Source organism: Hemiscyllium ocellatum, chromosome 11 (assembly GCF_020745735.1).
Source record: "Hemiscyllium ocellatum isolate sHemOce1 chromosome 11, sHemOce1.pat.X.cur, whole genome shotgun sequence".
In the NCBI taxonomy this organism is placed as follows: Eukaryota; Metazoa; Chordata; class Chondrichthyes; order Orectolobiformes; family Hemiscylliidae; genus Hemiscyllium; species Hemiscyllium ocellatum.
Window position 1 is genome coordinate 67716784 of NC_083411.1, and position 18671 is coordinate 67735454.

Genomic DNA, 18671 nt, shown 5'->3' on the forward strand with positions numbered 1-18671 from the left:
TGTGGCTACTAAGGATAGCTGGTCATGTTGTTTCGTGGTTAGTTGGTGTTCATCGATGAGAATCGTTAGCTGTCTTCCTGTTTGTCCTATGTAGTGTTTTGTGCAGTCTTTGCATTGGATTTTGTACACTACATTGGTTTTGCTCATGCTGGGTATCGGGTCCTTTATCCTGGTGAGTTGTTGTCTGAGAGTGGCTGTTGGTTTGTGTGCTGTTATGAGTCCTAGTGGTCGCAGTAGTCTGGCTGTCACTTCAGAAATGTTTTTGATGTATGGTAGTGTGGCTAGTCCTTTGGGTTGTGGCATTTCCTCATTCCGTTGTCTTTCCCTTAGGCATCTGTAGATGAAATTGCGGGGGTATCCGTTTTTGGCGAATACATTGTATAGGTGTTCTTCTTCCTCTTTTTGCAGTTCTGGTGTGCTGCAGTGTGTTGTGGCCCTTTTGAACAATCTCTTGATGTAACTTTTTTTGTGTGTGTTGGGGTGGTTGCTTTCGTAGTTTAGGACTTGGTCTGTGTGTGTGTGGCTTTCCTGTATACCTTTGTGGTGAATTCTCCGTTCAGTATTCTCTGTACCATCACGTCTAGAAATGGGATTTGTTTGTCCTTTTCTTCCTCACTAATGAATCGGATTCCTGTGAGTATTGTGTTGATGATCCGGTGTGTGTTCTCCATTTCTGTGTTTTTAATGATTACAAAGGTATCATCTACATATCTGACCCAGAGTTTGGGTTGAATTTGCGGTAAGACTGTTTGTTCTAATCTTTGCATTACCGCTTCTGCTATGAGTTCAGAGAATGGGTGAGCCCATGGGTGTGCCGTTGATTTGTTCATATATTTGGTTGTTGAATGTGAAGTGTGTTGTGAGGCACAGGTCCAGTAGTTTGAGTATGCCATTTTTGTTGATAGGTTCAACGTCCTGTTGTCTGTTCTGTATGTCCAGCAGGTTGGTTATTGTTTCTCTGGCTAGGGTTTTGTCGATAGAGGTGAACAGTGCCATTACATCATATGAGACCATGGTTTCTTTGTTGTCTATGTGTATATTTCTGATGATGTCCAAGAATTCCTGTGTTGACTGTATAGAGTGTCTCGATCTGCTGATCAGGTGTTTCAGTTTCTGCTGTAGTTCTTTAGCCAGTTTGTGTGATGGTGTCCCTGGTAGTGATACTATGGGTCTGAGTGGGGTGTCTGGTTTGTGCATTTTAGGTAGTCCATAGAATCTGGGGCGGTTGTTGCTTTCAGGTTTCATTCTATGTAGGTCAAACCTGGTTATCTGTCTGTTTTTTTGTAGGTTCCTCAGTGTGTTGTTTATCCTATTGGTGAGCTGTGGGGTGGGGTCAAACTCCCTCTTTTGGTAGGTGGTGGTATCTGCAAGTAGTTGTTGCGCTTTTTGGATGTACTCTGCTTTGTCCAGGATGACTGTCACTCTGCCTTTGTCTGCTGGTAGTATGATTATGTTCTTATCGTTTCTTAGTGCTTTTAGTGCTTCCCTCTCCTTGGGGGTTGAGGTTATGTGTTTGTCTTTTCCTTGTTATCAGGGGTACGATTCTTTGTCTCACTGTTTGTTGTGTCTCTTCTGTCAGTCCATTGCTTCTGAGTGTGCATTCTAGTGCTGCTAGGAAGTCTGCTGTCTTGGCGCCCCTGTGGTTGTAGTTGAGTCCCTTGGCCAGTATTGTTCTTTCTGTGTCTGTGAGCTGTCTGTGGGAGAGGTTTCTAATCCAGGAGTGTGTTGTGGTGTCCTCTCTGTTGTGTGTTAGCTTGGCCATTTTTTCTTTTAGTGCTGGTTTTTTGCGGTGTGTGGTCCTGTTCTGTACTATGGTGATGGCCTGTTCTATGGTCCGGGTCCATTCCTGATTGGTGGTTTTTGAAATTAACGATTTTTGGCGCGCAATTTCTTGTTTGTATTTGTGAAGTCTGTTGTGTGCGTCTGTAATCATTACCTGGATCATCTTGAATCCGTTCTGTCTGGCTGTGTCCCTGGCTTGTGGATTGTTGACTGGTGGTCTGTATCTGACACACGGTGGAAGGATTTGATTCTTTCGGCATTCGTGCAGGAACCGGAGTTGTTCGTATGTGGCGCTTCGGTGGTTGGCACAGGATTCCCATTTCCTGGCTTGTCTTAGCGTCTCTCGCCTGTAGGTGTTCAAAGTCTGGGAGAAGATTTGTAACTCCAGTTCCTGCACGAATGCTGAAAGAATCGAATCCTTTCACCATGTGATGGAATGAGGACATGCCACAACCCAAAGGACTAGCCACACTACCATACATCAAAAACATTTCTGAACTGACAGCCAGACTACTGCGACCACTAGGACTCATAACAGCACACAAACCAACAGCCACTCTCAGACAACAACTCACCAGGACGAAGGGCCTGATACCCAACATAAGCAAAACCAATGTAGTGTACAAAGTCCCATGCAAGGACTGCACAAAACACTACATTGGACAAACAGGAAGACAGCTAACGATCCGCATCCTTGAACACCAACTAGCCACGAAACGACATGACCAGCTATCCTTATTAGCCACACACTCAGATGACAAGCAACATGAGTTTGACTGGGACAACACTACTATTATAGGACAAGCCAAACAGAGAACAGCCAGGGAATTCCTAGAGGCATGGCACTCATCCACAGATTCTATCAACAAACACATCGACCTGGACCCAATATACCGACCACTGCAGCGGACAGCTGGAACTGACAACCGGAAGCGGCAGATACAAAACACTATAAATGCCGGAGGAAAGATCACAGAAGCACTTCACAGGAGGCTCCCAAGCACTGAGGATGTCACCTAGACAGGGGCCGAAACGCAAACGCAACACACAGCTCGGCGAACAGAACCACAACAAAGATACAAATATTGGTCCTCCCCTGTCACATATGGACCACAGCTCCCCTCCCATTATAACTCTTTGCAAATTGCATCCTGACACCAACTGACATCAAGGAAAGGAGTTATCCTTGTGTGGCAAACAGCATAGGTTTTGTGTATTTTATGTAATCCAGCTTTGGGATAGCTAGAGTTAAAATGAAAGCCATAATTCCTGACTAAATCTTAGAATGGAGGGTTGGGAGAAATTACCACTTGTTTGCTGTGTCATTTAGTCAAGATTTGGAGATGCCGGTGTTGGACTGGGGTGTACAAAGTTAAAAATCACAGACACCAATTAAAACTGTTGGACTATAAGCTGGTGTGTGATTTTTAACTCAATTAGTCAAGTTATCAACACTTTGTTTGTCTTTCACTTCAGATCAATTTAGTCAAAATAGGAACAAAGTCTGAGCAAAAAAGCAATCCTGCAGTGTAGTGGATTCCATTCTGTCTCCAATCTTCACTGGTTGACAGTTCTGTGCTGAAGGGTTTTTGACCTGAAACACATATTGAGGATTTTCCCCAAAATCTTCAGTTCTCTCTGAACTGCATTAGTTGGTGGGTCACATCAACTACATATATCTTTGTAAATAGATTTATAAAAGATTATTTCATGCAAAAGTTCAGACAGTTATCAGGTTGTGTGAGAAATATGTTCTGGAAATCGTATTTTGAACCTCTGTGCATTGTTCCAATTGAATTGGTTGAAATCTTGTTCTCTAAGTGTCTTATTGATATTGTACATTACTGAGAAATAAACCTGAACTTTCCCTCATCCCACGAAAGAATTTTTGAAAAAAACAAACAATTACAGCTGTATTCTGACATGGGTTGAACCAGTGACCTTTAGTGAGTGATAATGGAGTACATTAATCTAAAGGATATCTGATCCTGAGCCTGCCCCACGCAGTACAGTTTTATTTATTTTCAGCATGTATCAACAGGAACAGACACTCAGTTTGATAGTTTTTTTTCTCTGCCTTTTTTATGTGTGCTATTATGTTGTTGTCTGAGATTAAACGAAGAGAATATAAAGCTTTATGTTCCGATTATTTGAAGTGGATGCACTTATTGATTAACATGTTAGGCCATTAACAAAGATTGCTTCCATTCACAATTGATAAATGACTATTTTGGTTTAATTAAATCATGACAGGTATTTTCTCTGCTGACTCCATTAGGATCCATGGAATTTGTTACTTTAGCAAGCTTACTGTTTGAAGACTATGACCCAATTCTTGGTGAAGGTGGTTGAATTCTGATTGGTTCAAACTCTACATGATTGATAACTTACAGCTAGGAGGAGGAGAAAGTGAGGAAGAAGGGGTAGGAAGGGGGTAAGAAAACATGAGGGAAAGAAAGGGGATAAGATTAATCTGTATTAATAGAAAACATTGGAAACTCAAGTCCCCTCTTTGGCCATATTCACTGTGCAATGTTAAGGACAAACTTGAGTCTCTGGTATCTGCCATCATTGCTCCATGTAGAAAGAGATTAACAAGTTATGGGAAAGGTTATTGCTGTTTACAGTGTAGCTGGATAGTAGTTATGTGCTGACCTGTTAGCTCTGCAGGACGTTTTGCTTTTATAAACATTGTTAGTAATAATGTGAAATTTTAGACAGCCAGTGTGACAGAGTCACAGAGTCATACAGCATGGAAACGGACCCTTCATCCCAATTCGTCCATGCTGACCAAGTTTCCGAAGCTAAAATAGTCCCACTTGCCTGCATTTGGCCCATTTCCCTCTAAATCCTTCCTACCCATGTACCTGTCCAAATGTCTTCTAAATGTTGCGACTGTAGTTGGATCTACAACCACCATGGAATTGATGCCTTTAACCCTGGAATTGGTGCTGGAACCCTGGAATAATCAGGGTCACATGGGCTACTGTTTTATTTTCCACACTAGCTACTGATGGTCTGTTCATTGCAAATTATAAATGCAAAAGTATCTCAACGAACCATGTTGATGTGATGAAGAGAACTGCATTTTCATCATTATTTCCTTGCTTGACATAAGGGAAGTGAGTACAAGCAACAACTAAGGGCGGAAGTTATTCATTTTGGCTTGGAACATGCTTGAAGACATGGTAGTTCTGTTATAGGCAGTTATTATTGAAAGGTACTTTCCAAACTATTTATTTTAGTTTTGTTCTCCAAATAATCCTAAACCATAAAATGAAGTCGCTTGACAGATTCACTCTGAACCTGTTGTTTCACCAATCTTGAAAAAAAATCTCAGCGCTTCTGTTCCCAATCATTCCCCAAGATAGGACGTCTAGAGCTTCACAGAGCAGCCTGGAAATGAAGTTCATTGAAAAACTCAAAAACAGGCTTAAATCATATGTTTGTCACATCTCACAGGAACACTTCAAAGCAGTGCACATAGTTAATTAGGTTGAAGTGAATTGTTGGAATGGAATGAATTGAAATGAATTATTGGAATGAGAAAGAAGGCTTGCATCTCTAATGCTCACTTCACAACCTCAGCACATCTGAAAATGACTTAAAGGTATTTTGGAAGTATCAAAATGTCAGAAATGCAGTAGTCAATATTCACACAGGAAGGTCTCAAAAACAGCAATAATAAGCTGATAAAACCTGGCTTTTCAGTGATACTGGTTGTTGGGTGCATATCGACTACGACACTGTGGAGAACTCTTTTTTCCTCTTAAAAATAAGATACTTTGAGTTCACCTGAAGGTGAATAAGACCTAGGTTCACCCAAAGGATTGAACCTTTAACAGAGTGGTGATCCCTCAGAACAAACACCAATGCACAGCAAAACCCTACATATAGCAATGAAATGAATAGCCAGTTCATCCAATGATGCTGAGAGATGTATGTTGGTCAGGATGACAGGATATCACCCTATTCTGTCTTGACTGGTGATATGGGTTCTTTTCTATGCAAGGAACTAAAGAAAAACAACTTGTGCGTAATGGGACTGAGTCATACACAACAGATGGTACTAAGACTTTGTCAACTACCGGGAATGTCAGTGTAACTCACACAGGGATAACAGCAGTAATTGTCAATTTAGAAATTAGGACAACCTTTTGATTGAAAACCTGTCTTTAGCTTCTGCAGTATATCCTGAAACAAATTGCTTTCGAAATCCAATTACTGTTGCTACGTAAGGAAATGCCAGAGCCAGTTTATTTGAGGCAGAGGCTCCCTTCTGAGACTAGGTGAGCTCTTTGAATGGTGCCATGGGTTTGATTATGTCCACTTGACCTGACAACTAAGGCCTTGGTTTAATCTTTCTTCAGGGGGAGGAACAAAAGCTCTCCTTCAGTTCTACAGTTCAGTGCCAACCTAAATTATATGCTGAAGACTCTGGACCGAGACTTGAAATCTCTCATTCAGAATTTACACTTTTCTCAACTGAGCCAAAGTGACCCTTTCATACAATACCTCAGATTATATTCATACTGAATTCATTTTGAATTCCCTATTTATTCCCCACATGTCAGTGCTTTTGCAGAAGTTTAAAAGCATGCTGTGAACAGATTTTTTTAGTAAACAGAGCCTCAGTATTCAAATAACTATAAAGCTCATTGATTCTCCTTCTAAGATAATCTGATAATTTAGTGGAGAAACTGTTATGCTTAAATAACATCATCTCTGGCATCCTGGAATGTCTTCATCGTCTTCTGTTTTCATTTCTGTTTAACTGTTATGGTGCAGATAGACACTGGGTGACTCTGTTGGACAAAGCAGTTGCCTCATTCAATCCATTCAATGTATCACATCAGAACTGAGACACAGCATTGAGAGAAGAGATTAGATAACCTGTAAATCTCATGGCTAAAGTGTCTCCCACTGCTCAGTTCCAAGATGCCTATAATCAGCTTCATTTCGGGTGAGGGGTTTGCTGCAAAGTTGCAGTTTTCAGTCGAAGGTATACTGACAGCGTTGCTGCACAAATCCCATCATTGCAGCAACCTTCACTGCTGGCACAGGGTGCAAAACTAATATTCACTTGTTCCTTCTGCAGTGCTGATCTTCTCAGGTGCCTCAGTTTGGTAAGTGTGGTGTCCATTGAGAAATGGAGGAGCTGACTACTGCTGGGGTCAGCATTGCAGTTGACTGAACCGTTGAGTGAGGGTCCCCATTACAAGCAAGATGACTGAAGTTACCGTCATTTACTTTTGCGGCATTTCGTGCTCTGGGTGTTGGGGAGGAATTGAAAACTAGAACTGTGGCAGTTTTGAGTCTTCGTAATTATAAATGAGTCACAAATAATATGTTGTAAGCATGAAGGAATTCTCAGCTTCCTCATGGCTAGCGAAACCCACCGCATGATGATTCACGTGATAAAGTACAGTCGAGCTACACTATCGATTTCTGATGCCAATCCATAAGATCATAAGATATAAGAGCACGACTAGGCCATTGGGCCCCTCAAACCTCCTAGACCATTCAAGGAGATCGTAACTGATCTGACATTCCTCACATGCGTGCCACAGATAGTGATGAGAAACCAGGCACAGGAAATGGACAGACTGGCAAATAGATGGGAAGTCCTTGGTGAGTCCTCTCTGGTTCGCCACTTCTGGACAGAGACCTACAACTTTTACACATCAATTACACTTCAGTAGTTGAAGAGGCCAATATAATTGGCGATATGTTATTCTTCTAGCCTTGATATGGAACCCTTTTTTTGGGGAAGCAGGTAAAGGAAGAAGTTGAATGTGGCCATGTGAAGGATAACAAACTAATGGATTCAAAATATTTAGCCTTAGAAACTTACGTCTAGAAATTACCTCTGTCAGTATCAGTAAAACTACGGCTACTATGGTCACTAGACATTCCAACATTGGCATTTCAGTGGAAGTGCTATCCCAATATTTTAAACAGATTAATGCTTCCATAAAATGGCCCGGTGTTGCTCAGGTGAGTTAAGCAATCATTGGAACAGGACCAAGCCATTTAGCCTTGGAGCTGTCATTCAGTAACATTCTGATTGATGTGCACCCCATCTGCATTGTCGTGGCTCTGCTTCCATATCCCTGGACACAGTAACTGAGGTAAGCCTGTCAAAATTAGTACAAAAATCTCTAATTGACACATGATCCACATCCTTTCATGGGCAGCATTACTGGGGGAAGCAGGCTGGGAGGTTAAAAAGCCCCATATTTCCAGATAATCCTTTGTGTTGACATTGCTTCCTGACTTAATTCTTGAGTTGCTTAGCTCTCAACATGCCTTCCCTCTTGATGACTCCACCAGATGAATCAATGTGTCTATGCTGCTGAACTTCTTAACACTTTATGCATCTCAATCCTCAACCTTCTATGCTCTGGGGAGCACAAGCCATGTATCTGAAACCCCTCCTCATAATGCACCCTTATAAGCCCTGGATACCATTCTGTGAACCTGTGTTGCATCCTCTGAAGGCTCCCCATGTTGAGAGGATGTTTGTGCACTTTACTCTCTCAATTCAATTAAAACTAAGCGTTACAGCTGGTCAGAAAGGTCAAATGTGTATTCCACAAATGGGCATCTTGTTCCTCAAGTTTCAGATTTAGAAGAAGTTAGTGATGCTGCTTCTCACCTTTAGTGTACTCTTCAGCATCCTAATGTGGTGCAATTTTTCATTGACAACTGGATCATTACATCTCTTTATAAAAGACCTTCTGAATTCTTGTTTGGTGGAAGGGCGTTGCTCTCCGATTGCAGACAGACTGGCCTGCTCCAGGGACCTGTACAGCTCCTGCAACCCGTCGGTAGATCTTCTGTCTTCTGCTGTACTTTCTGGAAGGGAATATTGCAGGCGTTTGAATCTTGTCACAGCCACTGACCAAACTGGACTTTAAACACACACTTCTACATCCAGCCTGTATTTTGTATGAACACTTGTGACTGACATAGGAGTAGATTTGTTATAGGGGTTTCTACAAAGTAAAGCTTTTTGGAAGTGGCAAGGAACCTAGTTATTTTATAAGTTAGCCTAAAATGATTCTGCAGCAAGTGCACTGGTATAAAACAAAATGCAGAGCTCCTTGAGACAGTTTGTATCCATGAATGATACGCCCTTAAGAGAAAAGAATTGAACCCAATCAATCTTCACTCATTTATATACACATTTCAGTGCCTATAGGAATAGGGTTTTGCTTTGTATTTTTAATGTAATTTTAATCCAATAATACTTCTTTTAATATTCCTTTCATCACTACCCTGTTACCTGCTGAATTTGTTTGTCTCTTCTTGTTCTTATATAGATACTTTAACTTGGTTACCTAATCTATATGGGAATTTTATGAATTTTTTGATGTTACATTACACAACAATTCAGCCTTGGGCTGTGGATTTTTTTTTGAGTGGGATACCATTATTATTTTTCATGTAACTAGAATAACACCAAAATGGGAACCTAACACTTGCAGAGCAGTCCATGAAAAACTACAAAATATTATGTGAAAATGTATCATAAAATTATAAATAGATGGAATTAAAAATTAATACTTGACATATGTTATTGGGCCAATAACATAAATGGTTTGTAAATGCTTGCTAAATCAATGCTTTACTGAAAAATATCTTTTGGAGATTAGACTCAATATTGAAAGGTTTACAAAAAGCAGAATAAATTTATATTTGCCAACAGATGTCATGTTTACAGAGAGGCATGGCTAACAACCATCTATTAAAACAAAAGTCACTCTTTTGGACTGCTAAGTGCTCCATACATAATGAAATCTGTGCATGCAACTACACTTAAATAAATAATCAGGTTTTCCCCGGGCAAAGACTGCATGGGAGATTTGTTAACTGCATGGGAATCAGATCAGTTCTTACTTATTATCACAGCTACATGTCAATCAGTCTCAAATTAAGCAATTAAATGCTAAAATGCAATTCTTCCAACGGAAACTGCGGTGCACTCACAATCTTTAAATGAAAAAGGCAACCAATCTACAAATCTATTATGGGGTATTCTAGTTGAATCTTAGATGAATCTATTCCCTGCATTTTAAACTGCATGTTTTGACTTACAAACCATTTGGCACATTTTACATTATCTACAATAGTAATAGTTGCAGAGACATGTGCAACACTGCAATTCAAATATATGTGTTACGAGAAAATAAATCAGATATGGTGAATCAGCCGTACCTTTTAAAATTACTATATAAATAAAACAGGAAAAAAAACCATTTAACGTTTAATTTAACCATGAATCGCTCACTGCTCCCTCTTACCTCACAAATTCTCCATTCTTGTGCTGTTTCCACTGTTTTCAGACATAAACAATGTAATCTTGTAAGATTACATTATTTACGTCATGTGACTGCGGCCTTGCTGATTGGCCTGAAACAGGGAACAGGGGATTTTTAAAGTAGGAGGGGCAACACTCACTCTTTTACTGACCAACAGTTGCAGGTTATTAATGACTGATAAAATAAACTGCCGTATTCGTAAATCATCATTATTTACATGCACTGTTTCACTTTCTTTAAACAAAATAAACTTGGTGATATCTGCCCGAAGGAATTACTGTTCTGGTGCGAGTCAAGCAAATGAAAGCCTCATTCACTGACGCAGAAATACTATTGATTAGAAATTAAACACTAGGCTGCTCCCATGGTTTAAAAATTTAGAATCATTGCTGCTAAAATAAAGCATTTTGTTTCATTTGAGATCCCAAGTTAAAGAAATTGACCAGATTGAGTTGGGGGAGGTTGGTAGGTGGACGTCGAGAGTGTGGTGCTGGAAAAGCACAGCAGGTCAGGCAGCATCCGAGGAGCAGGCGAATTGACATTTTGGGCAGAAGACCTTCATCAGGAATATGCCCAAAATGTCAATTCTCCTGCTCCTCGGACACTGCCTGACCTGCTGTGTTTTCCAGAGCCACACTCTCAACTCTGATCTCCAGCATCTGCAGTTCTCACTTTCAACTAGGGGAAGGAGGATGGTGTCGAAGAGAAAGAATGATGAACTTTAGATGTAATATGGTGACAATGATGTGAATGGAAAGGCATGATTTACTGGCAGAATGCGCATAATGATCAGTGCTGTTGTCTCACAGAAACAAAAGGAGGTAACTCGCACAAACTTGAATGGCCCTCTCTTGGTAGGAAAGTGGATTGAATATAAAACACACAGCATCTGATTCTCACTCCTCCTACTTTATCTGAACCACTGGATGATCAACTTGATGAACCAATCTCCACATCCAATGAAATTACCGTCTTGGCGAGGATCCATCTCAAAAAATTGGCCTCGGTGCATCATTGAGCCTTGCTTTTCACAAGAGATTAGTTTTTGCAGATTGCCCCCCATGATTCAGTTGAAACAATGAAAGAGCATTCTGGTGCATCTGACTGAATTCTGTACTTGGGAGCTGTTCTATTTTTGCTTCTCACTGTCTGGGCTTCTATGGTCAGAACTTGATTGAGGTGGAACCCTTGGCCAGTACAATTCAATGACTGCATTTAACTCTCTGTCGGAAAGTTGAGACTTAAGTGACCATAATTATCTTCTTGCTGAGCCATAATTCTTTCTGTTGCCAATGGAAGACAATGCTGTAGTGAAGTCACAGTGCAACATATAGGGGGCGTCACTTTGACCTATTCTGCCAGGTGACTTACACAGTTGGATTATCTATCTGATTTTTCACTGATTTTGTTACTTGGTTGTCCGAAGAGTGTAAATGGAATTTTTAAACATGGAAACTGAAAATGCTGGAGATATTCAGCAAGTTATGGCAGAGAAAGAACAGAGTTAATGTCTCTCAGTAGTCTCAATGACACTTCATCAGAACGGGGAAAAAGTTAGAGCTGGTGCAGGCATTGAGCAAGAGGTCAGTGGGATAAGGACAAAAGGAAGGTCAATGATAGGGCGGAAGACAGGGGACATTGTATAGATGAAAAAGTCACCCTCTAGGATCAAAGGAGTTAGAGAGACAGGGCAAGAAAAGCAACCAAGGATGTACTTAGGACAGATGTTCCACTGATTGAGAGATAAAATAAGAGGAAAATGGAAAGACACAAAGAAAGTGAATCAAACTGGAAAGGCAGAAATTATGATTTGAAATTTTTGTGCGCACTGTTGAGGCTAGAGGCTGTGAAGTATTCTAATCAAAAGATAACTTTGGAAGAATGCCGTAGGTCAAGGACAGCGATGTCAGAGTAAAGTGAAAAATTAAAATAACAAGCCTCCAGATGCTCAGGGTCATGTTCACAGATTGAACGGAGGTGTCCTGCAGGAGGGTTAACCAATTTGCGTTTTGTCTCCACTCTTTCGAGGAGACCACACTGTGCACAGTGAATACAGTGAACTAAACTGGAGAGAATTGAAGGTAGTGACTCTGACAGTGCAGAGATGGGAAGGAAAAAGGTAGCTGTTCTGACCCCTGTGTTTGACTGGAAAGATGCTGTGGGAAGGGGATGAGTGGGGTAATTAAAGAGCGGATCAGGATAACAAGGAGGGAATAACCCCTTCAGAATGCTGATCACTGAGAGGACGATGCATTTTGTGGGGTGGTGGCATCTCCCTGGAGGCGATTGAAATGGCAGAAAACAATCTACTGAGTACAGGCACTGGCGAGGGCCAAGAGAACCCTTTCATTGTGCTCAAAGCAATGAGAGTAGATGTGTGGGAAGTGGGGTGGTTAGGGTCCAGGGCCCTTTCAACCACATTGGTTGGGGTGGAGTCCTTGAGTGCAAAAACACAGAAAATACTTCAGGAATACTGGTTTGAAAACTGGATCATTAGAATAAATGGGGTGGAGGTGCCGGGATTGGACTGGGATGAACAAAGTTAAAAATCACACAAGACCAGGTTATAGTCCAACAGGTTTATTTGGAAGCACTAGCTTTCAGAGTGCTGCACCTTTATAACGTAACTAGTGGGGCAGGATCATAAGACACAGAATTCATAGCAAAAGATCACAATATCATGCATTTAAAATGATATATTAAACAAACCTAGATTGCTGTTTAAGTCTTTCATCTTTTAGAATGGGTTGCAGGTTTCGGTTCATTAATGTGTAAATCCCAGAACTTCTTTTAAGTCACATTCTCGAGATAACTTAAGGCTTTATAAGGAAAGGTGACATCTCAGCTGAGACAATGTATCAAAGGTATGAGGTTAGAGACTGCCTGTGTCCCAAACTTGAGTCAGACTGGCTCCATTTCAAAAGTAGGAATTTATGAAATGTTATATGGATTGACTGCCTCTAAATTGTGTGCATTTGAGGAAAAATAGAATCTGCAAATACAATTCTGCAAATGCAAATTCCCCATAGACGTTTGTGTCTGTGTGTCTGTGTGTGTGTGCGCACGCGCGATAGCATGGTGAAAGAGAGAGAGAGTGCATGTAAGTGTGTGCATGAGAGAGTGCGCGTTTATGTGTGCGCGTGCTTGGTAGAGTACCTCATGAGTATGACAGAGTCCAAGCCTGTGAGAGGGTGTGTGTATGGGTGTGAGTGTGGGGGTTGTACGTGCGTGTGTTTGAGAGACAGCGTGTGTATGAGAGAGTGGGTGTGTGAGTATGTAAGAATATGTGTGTATGTATGCGTGTGTGTGTGTGTGTGTGTGTGACATGAACCCAAAGTCCTGGTTGAGGCCATCCCCATGGATACTGAACTTGGTTATTAGCCTCTGTTTGACCACTCTGCGTTGTTGCATATCCCGAAGTCAACTTGGAGGATGGTCACCCGAAGGTCTGAGGCCAAACACCCCTGACCACTGAAGTGTTCCCAACTGAGAGGGAACATCCCTGTCCGGCAATTGTTGCACATTGTCCATTCATCCATTGTCATAGCATTTGTTTGGTCTCACCAACATACCATGCCTCAGGCAATTTTGCCTGCAGTGTAGGAGATAGACAACGTTAGCCGAGTCACACGAGTACCTGCTGTGTACATAGTGGGTGGTGTCCCCACGTGTAACAGTGGTATCCATGTTGGCACATCTTGATGTGGTTGCCATGACAGGGTTGTATGGGATTGTGGATGATGTTGTCCTGAAGGCTGGGCAGTTTGCTACAGACAATGGTCTGTTTAAGATTTACTGGTTGTTTAAAGGCAAGAAGTGGAGGTATAGTGAAGTCTTGGTGAAGTGCTTATCCTCATCGATAACATGTTGCAGGCTGCAAAGAAAATGGCATATTTTCTCCACTTCAGGACAACATCATCCACAACACCGTACAACCCTGTCACGGCAACCACTGCAAGACGTGTCAGAGTGTCGACATGGGTACCACCATTACATGTGGGGACACCACTCATCATGTACACAGCAGGTAGTCAGGTGTCTTGGCCAACGTTGTCTATCTAATATGCTGCAGGCAAGGATGCCCTGAGACATGGTACATTGGCGAGACGAAGCAGATGCTACGACAATGGACGAATGGACACCATGCAACGACTGCCAGACAGGCATGCTCCCTCCCAGTTGGGGAACATTTCAGCGGTCAGAGACATTTGGATCTTCAGGTGACCATCCTCCAAGGGAGATGCAACAATGCAGAGTGGCCGAGCACAGGCTGATAGCCAAGCTCAGTTCCCAAGGCAAAAGCCTCAACCAGGACGTTGGGTTCATGTCAGACTACAGCTGACCCCACTACACAATACACACACACACTCTCTCATCCACATGCTCTCTCTCAGACACACATGCATGCACCCCTCACACTCACTCCCATGCACACATCCTCTCAGGCTTATACTCCATCACAATCATACATACACGTAAATACACACTCTCTCATGCACTCACACTCACACACACGCACATTCTCTCTCTCACATGCACACACACAGAACACATATATTAGTCTATGGGGTGAATTTACATTTGCAGAATTGTATTTACAGACACATTCTATTTTGGTCAAAAACTACACAATCTGCATGCAGACAGTGCAGGCAATCAATCCATATAACATTTTATAAATTCCTACTTTGGAAATTGTCTGACTCAAGATTGGGATACAGGTAGACTTTAACCTCCCACCTTTCATGCATTGCCTGAGCCGAGCTGTCACTTTTTTACAATAAAACCTTAAGTTATCTTGAGAATGACTTGAAAGAAGTTCTGGGATTTACATATTAATGAACCGAAACCTGCAACCCATTCTAAAAGATGAAAGACTTAACAGCAATCTAGGTTTGTTCAATATATTGTTTCAGTTGCGTGACACTGTGATCTTTTGCTATAAATTCTGTGTCTTATGATCCTGCCCCACTAGTTACCTGGTGAAGGAGTAGTGCTCTGAAAGCTGGTGTTTCTAAATAAACCTGTTGAACTGTAACCTGGTGTTGTGTGGTTTTTAACTTAGAATAAATGGGTCAGAGATGAAATTTCCAAGGTTTATTTAAAATGTGAAATGGAATATTGTATGGATCAGTAGCAGATAGTGACTGCATTGAATTAAATGTAAAGACTGAACCATGTGCATAAATAAATGTGTACCATCAATTTGTTTCAGACCTAAATCTCATTCAGGCCCAATGGGTCCCTTCCAGTCTTAACCAAAGGCTCTTCACTATTTTCCATTCCTGGAACAAAGTGAGAGGCAGTACACTGATGACCATCATTGAATCCCTGCAGTGCCGAAAGAGACCACCTAATCTCTGTAACCCTGCCTTTCCCACAGCTTAACCCACCTAGCCTGCTCATCCCTGGCCACTACGGGCAATTTAGCATGGCCAATCCAATTAACCTGCACATCGTTGGACTGTAGACACAGGGAGAATGTGCAAATTCCACACAGACAGTTGCCCAAAGGTGGAATCAAACCCAGATCCTTGGAGCTGTGAGGCAGCAGTGCTAACCACTGAGCCAACCTGCCACCCCCTCAAATTCTACAATCTGCTGTGGCAGGATTCAAATCTAGGTCCCCAGAGCATTAACAAGTTGTCTTGATTAATAAGCCAGCGAGAATACCACTAGGTCATCACCTCTTTATAAATGCTCATTCTCTGTGTGGGAAACAAACCTGAGATGTGGTAGTGAAAACACAGCAACCCAACCACCTGACCACCAGGGAAGGTAAATGTGTGCTTGAAACAGATATGCCAGTTTCCATGAACTTATTGCTGGATACATGATTTCTTAGTCAAATTCAGCCTTATTTTTGACCTGACCAGAAGTCTTTGTTGTTGATATTTGATTGGCTAGTTCGAAATAGCTTGCTGACTTTCAGTCTGCTGATCAGTATCTTGGTCACAGGCAGAGGGAGCACTCCGACAAAGACCCTAGAATTTTACATGGATACCTTCTACAAAACATCACTCAACACTTTTAAAGGGGTAAGATAGGCTGGCTGGCAGAAAACAGAGGGTATAAATAAAGGAATATATGTCTGCTTGGCAGGATGTGAAGACTGGTCCTTCAGAGGTCTGTGCTGGGGCCTCAATCTTTTACAATTTCAATCAATGACTCAGATGAGGGGAGCAAAGGCATGATGGCTCAATTTGCAGATGAAACAAAGATAGGTAGAAAAGTACATTATGGAGAACACATAAAAGGATTTGCAGGTGGATATGGAGTGGGCAAAAATCTGGCAGATGGAATACAACTTGGGAAATATAAGGATGTTCACTTTGACAGGAAAAATGAAAAAAAAAACAAGTTTTAAATAAATGGGGAATGACTGCAAAATTCCAAGCTCCCGAGAGATCTTGATGCTCTAGTGCATGAGCCACAAACCATCAGTATGCAGGTACAACACATAATCAGAAAGGCGAAAGGGCTGCTATCCTTTAGTATGTGAGGAATTGAATATTACAGTCAGGGTGTTTCACTTTTGGATGCTTTGGGGAGGGTGCAGAGGAGGTTCACCAGGGTATTGCCTGGTATGGAGGGTGCTATCTATGAAGAAAGGTTGAGTAGATTAGGATTATTTTCATTAGATAGGCTGAGGTTGAGGAGGCCTTGATTGAGGTCTACAAAATCATGAGAGGTATCAATAGGGCGGATAGCAAGAAGCTTTTTCCCAGAGTGGGGGACTCAATTACTCAGGGTCACGAGTTCAAGGTGAGAGGGAAAAAGTTTAAGGGAAAATTATGTGTTTTATGTGTGGAAAATTCTTTACACAGAGGGCGGTGGGTACCTGGAACGCATTGCCAGTGGAGGTAGTAGGGGCAGGCATGATAGCATTATTTAAGATATATCTAGACAGATACATGAATGGGCAGGGAGCAGATCCTTAGAAAACAGGTGACAAGTTTAGATAGAGGATGCCGAAGCACCTGTTCCTGTGCTGTAATGTTCTTTGTTCTTTGTATACTGGGTATTATTAAGACAACATCTCAAATACTGTGTACAGTTTTGGCATCCCTATTTAAGAAAGGATGTACTGTATTTGCATTGGAGGTAATTCTGAGGAAGTTCACTACATTGATACATGCAATAAGTGGGTTATGAGGATTGGCTGCATCGGCTGGGTTTGTCTCCATTGGAGTTTAGAAGACTGTGAGGTGACTTGATTAAAGTGTGTAAGAACTGGATGCTTAATTGTGGGTCAGTCCAGAACTATGAGGAACTATTTTAAAATTATAGGGTTCACCCTTTAAGGACAGAGATGAGGAGAATTTTATTCTGTCAGAACGTTATAGGACTTTGAAACTCTCTGCCTCTTAAGGCAGTGAAAATAGGGCTCATTGAATATTTGCAAGTCAGCTGTAGCTAGATTCTTGTTTGGCAGGGAAGTCAAAGGTTGTCAAGAATAAATGGGAGTGTAGAATTCCAAACAAAAACCAATCAACCACATCCATACTGAATGTCAGATTAGACTCAAAGGGCGAAATGGTCCATTTCTGCTCTTATTTTTGACGTTATTCATCATCCCAAGGGAACAATGACTAAACACTATGAGTTTGATGGCCACTGGCAAGCTAAGATAGACATATGATAAATACTGGCAGATAAAGATATTCTGTCCCATTTAGCCCGTCTCACATAAGTGCACATATACTCCCCATTGTAAAATAGAGGAGGTTGTGTAGTTCAGTAGGCAGTGCCCTGTTTCAGAGCCAGGATTTCTGGGTTCAAGACCTGCGGGACTTTTTCGTCACAGAAGGAGCATTTGAAATGTAATCCTTCTAATACTCCCTCACTGTTTCCCAAATGAGAAAGCGAAGTCCCTTTAGAGATACAAAACAGACCTGTAAAACATAAACTTTTCAATGATTGGTCTTATTGTTCACTTATAGTATCTCGAAACAATTACATATAACAAATGACCAATTCTGATGAGAGGTATCAAGTGAGCAGTATGACTGTGCTCTTTGTTAGTGCCATGAGTCGACAATTTGCCTTTCACCATGATTCCTCATACAGGGTCACATCCCAAAGTGGCTTTTGCTTCCTTGATCTGGGCCTAATGGAAATGAATTAACTTTTAGCCTAATTTTCAAATTCCTGCATGACCTTTCCACTCCAATGACAATGCCTCTTGCTCTTTTTCCCTTCTTCAATAGGATGGTGCCTCACATTGTCCTTGTTGTTCAGTCTCACGCCCCTCTCTGTGTTTAAAAGTAAAACAGAAGCATTTTTCTACCTTTTCTTCCCAGATCTCAACTTTATTTTTAAACTTGCCCTGATTGGTCAGTATCCATTCTTTAATATTCTTAAAGTGAAGCACTTTGAGGTGTGTTCCTGCATGAGGAATAATGGTGAAACACAAATGGCAACTCTTGGCACGAACAGAGCAGGACAGACGTACTGCTCACTCGATATCTCTCATCAGACTTGGGTATTTGTTAGATGAACTTGTTTCGAGATATTGTAAGTGAACAATAAGACAAATCATTGAAAAAAATTGTTTTACAGATT

General features: G+C 41.4%; 1 protein-coding gene across 1 annotated transcript in view; it reads right to left on the reverse strand.

Annotated features, from left to right (window-relative positions):
• Nucleotides 1–18671, reverse strand: part of si:ch211-26b3.4 (connector enhancer of kinase suppressor of ras 2) — a 582714-nt gene that overhangs the window by 2642 nt on the left and 561401 nt on the right. Inside the window, 1 exon segment of the mRNA XM_060832168.1 lies at nucleotides 8441–8640. Coding sequence (XP_060688151.1) covers nucleotides 8441–8640 — 200 coding nt within the window.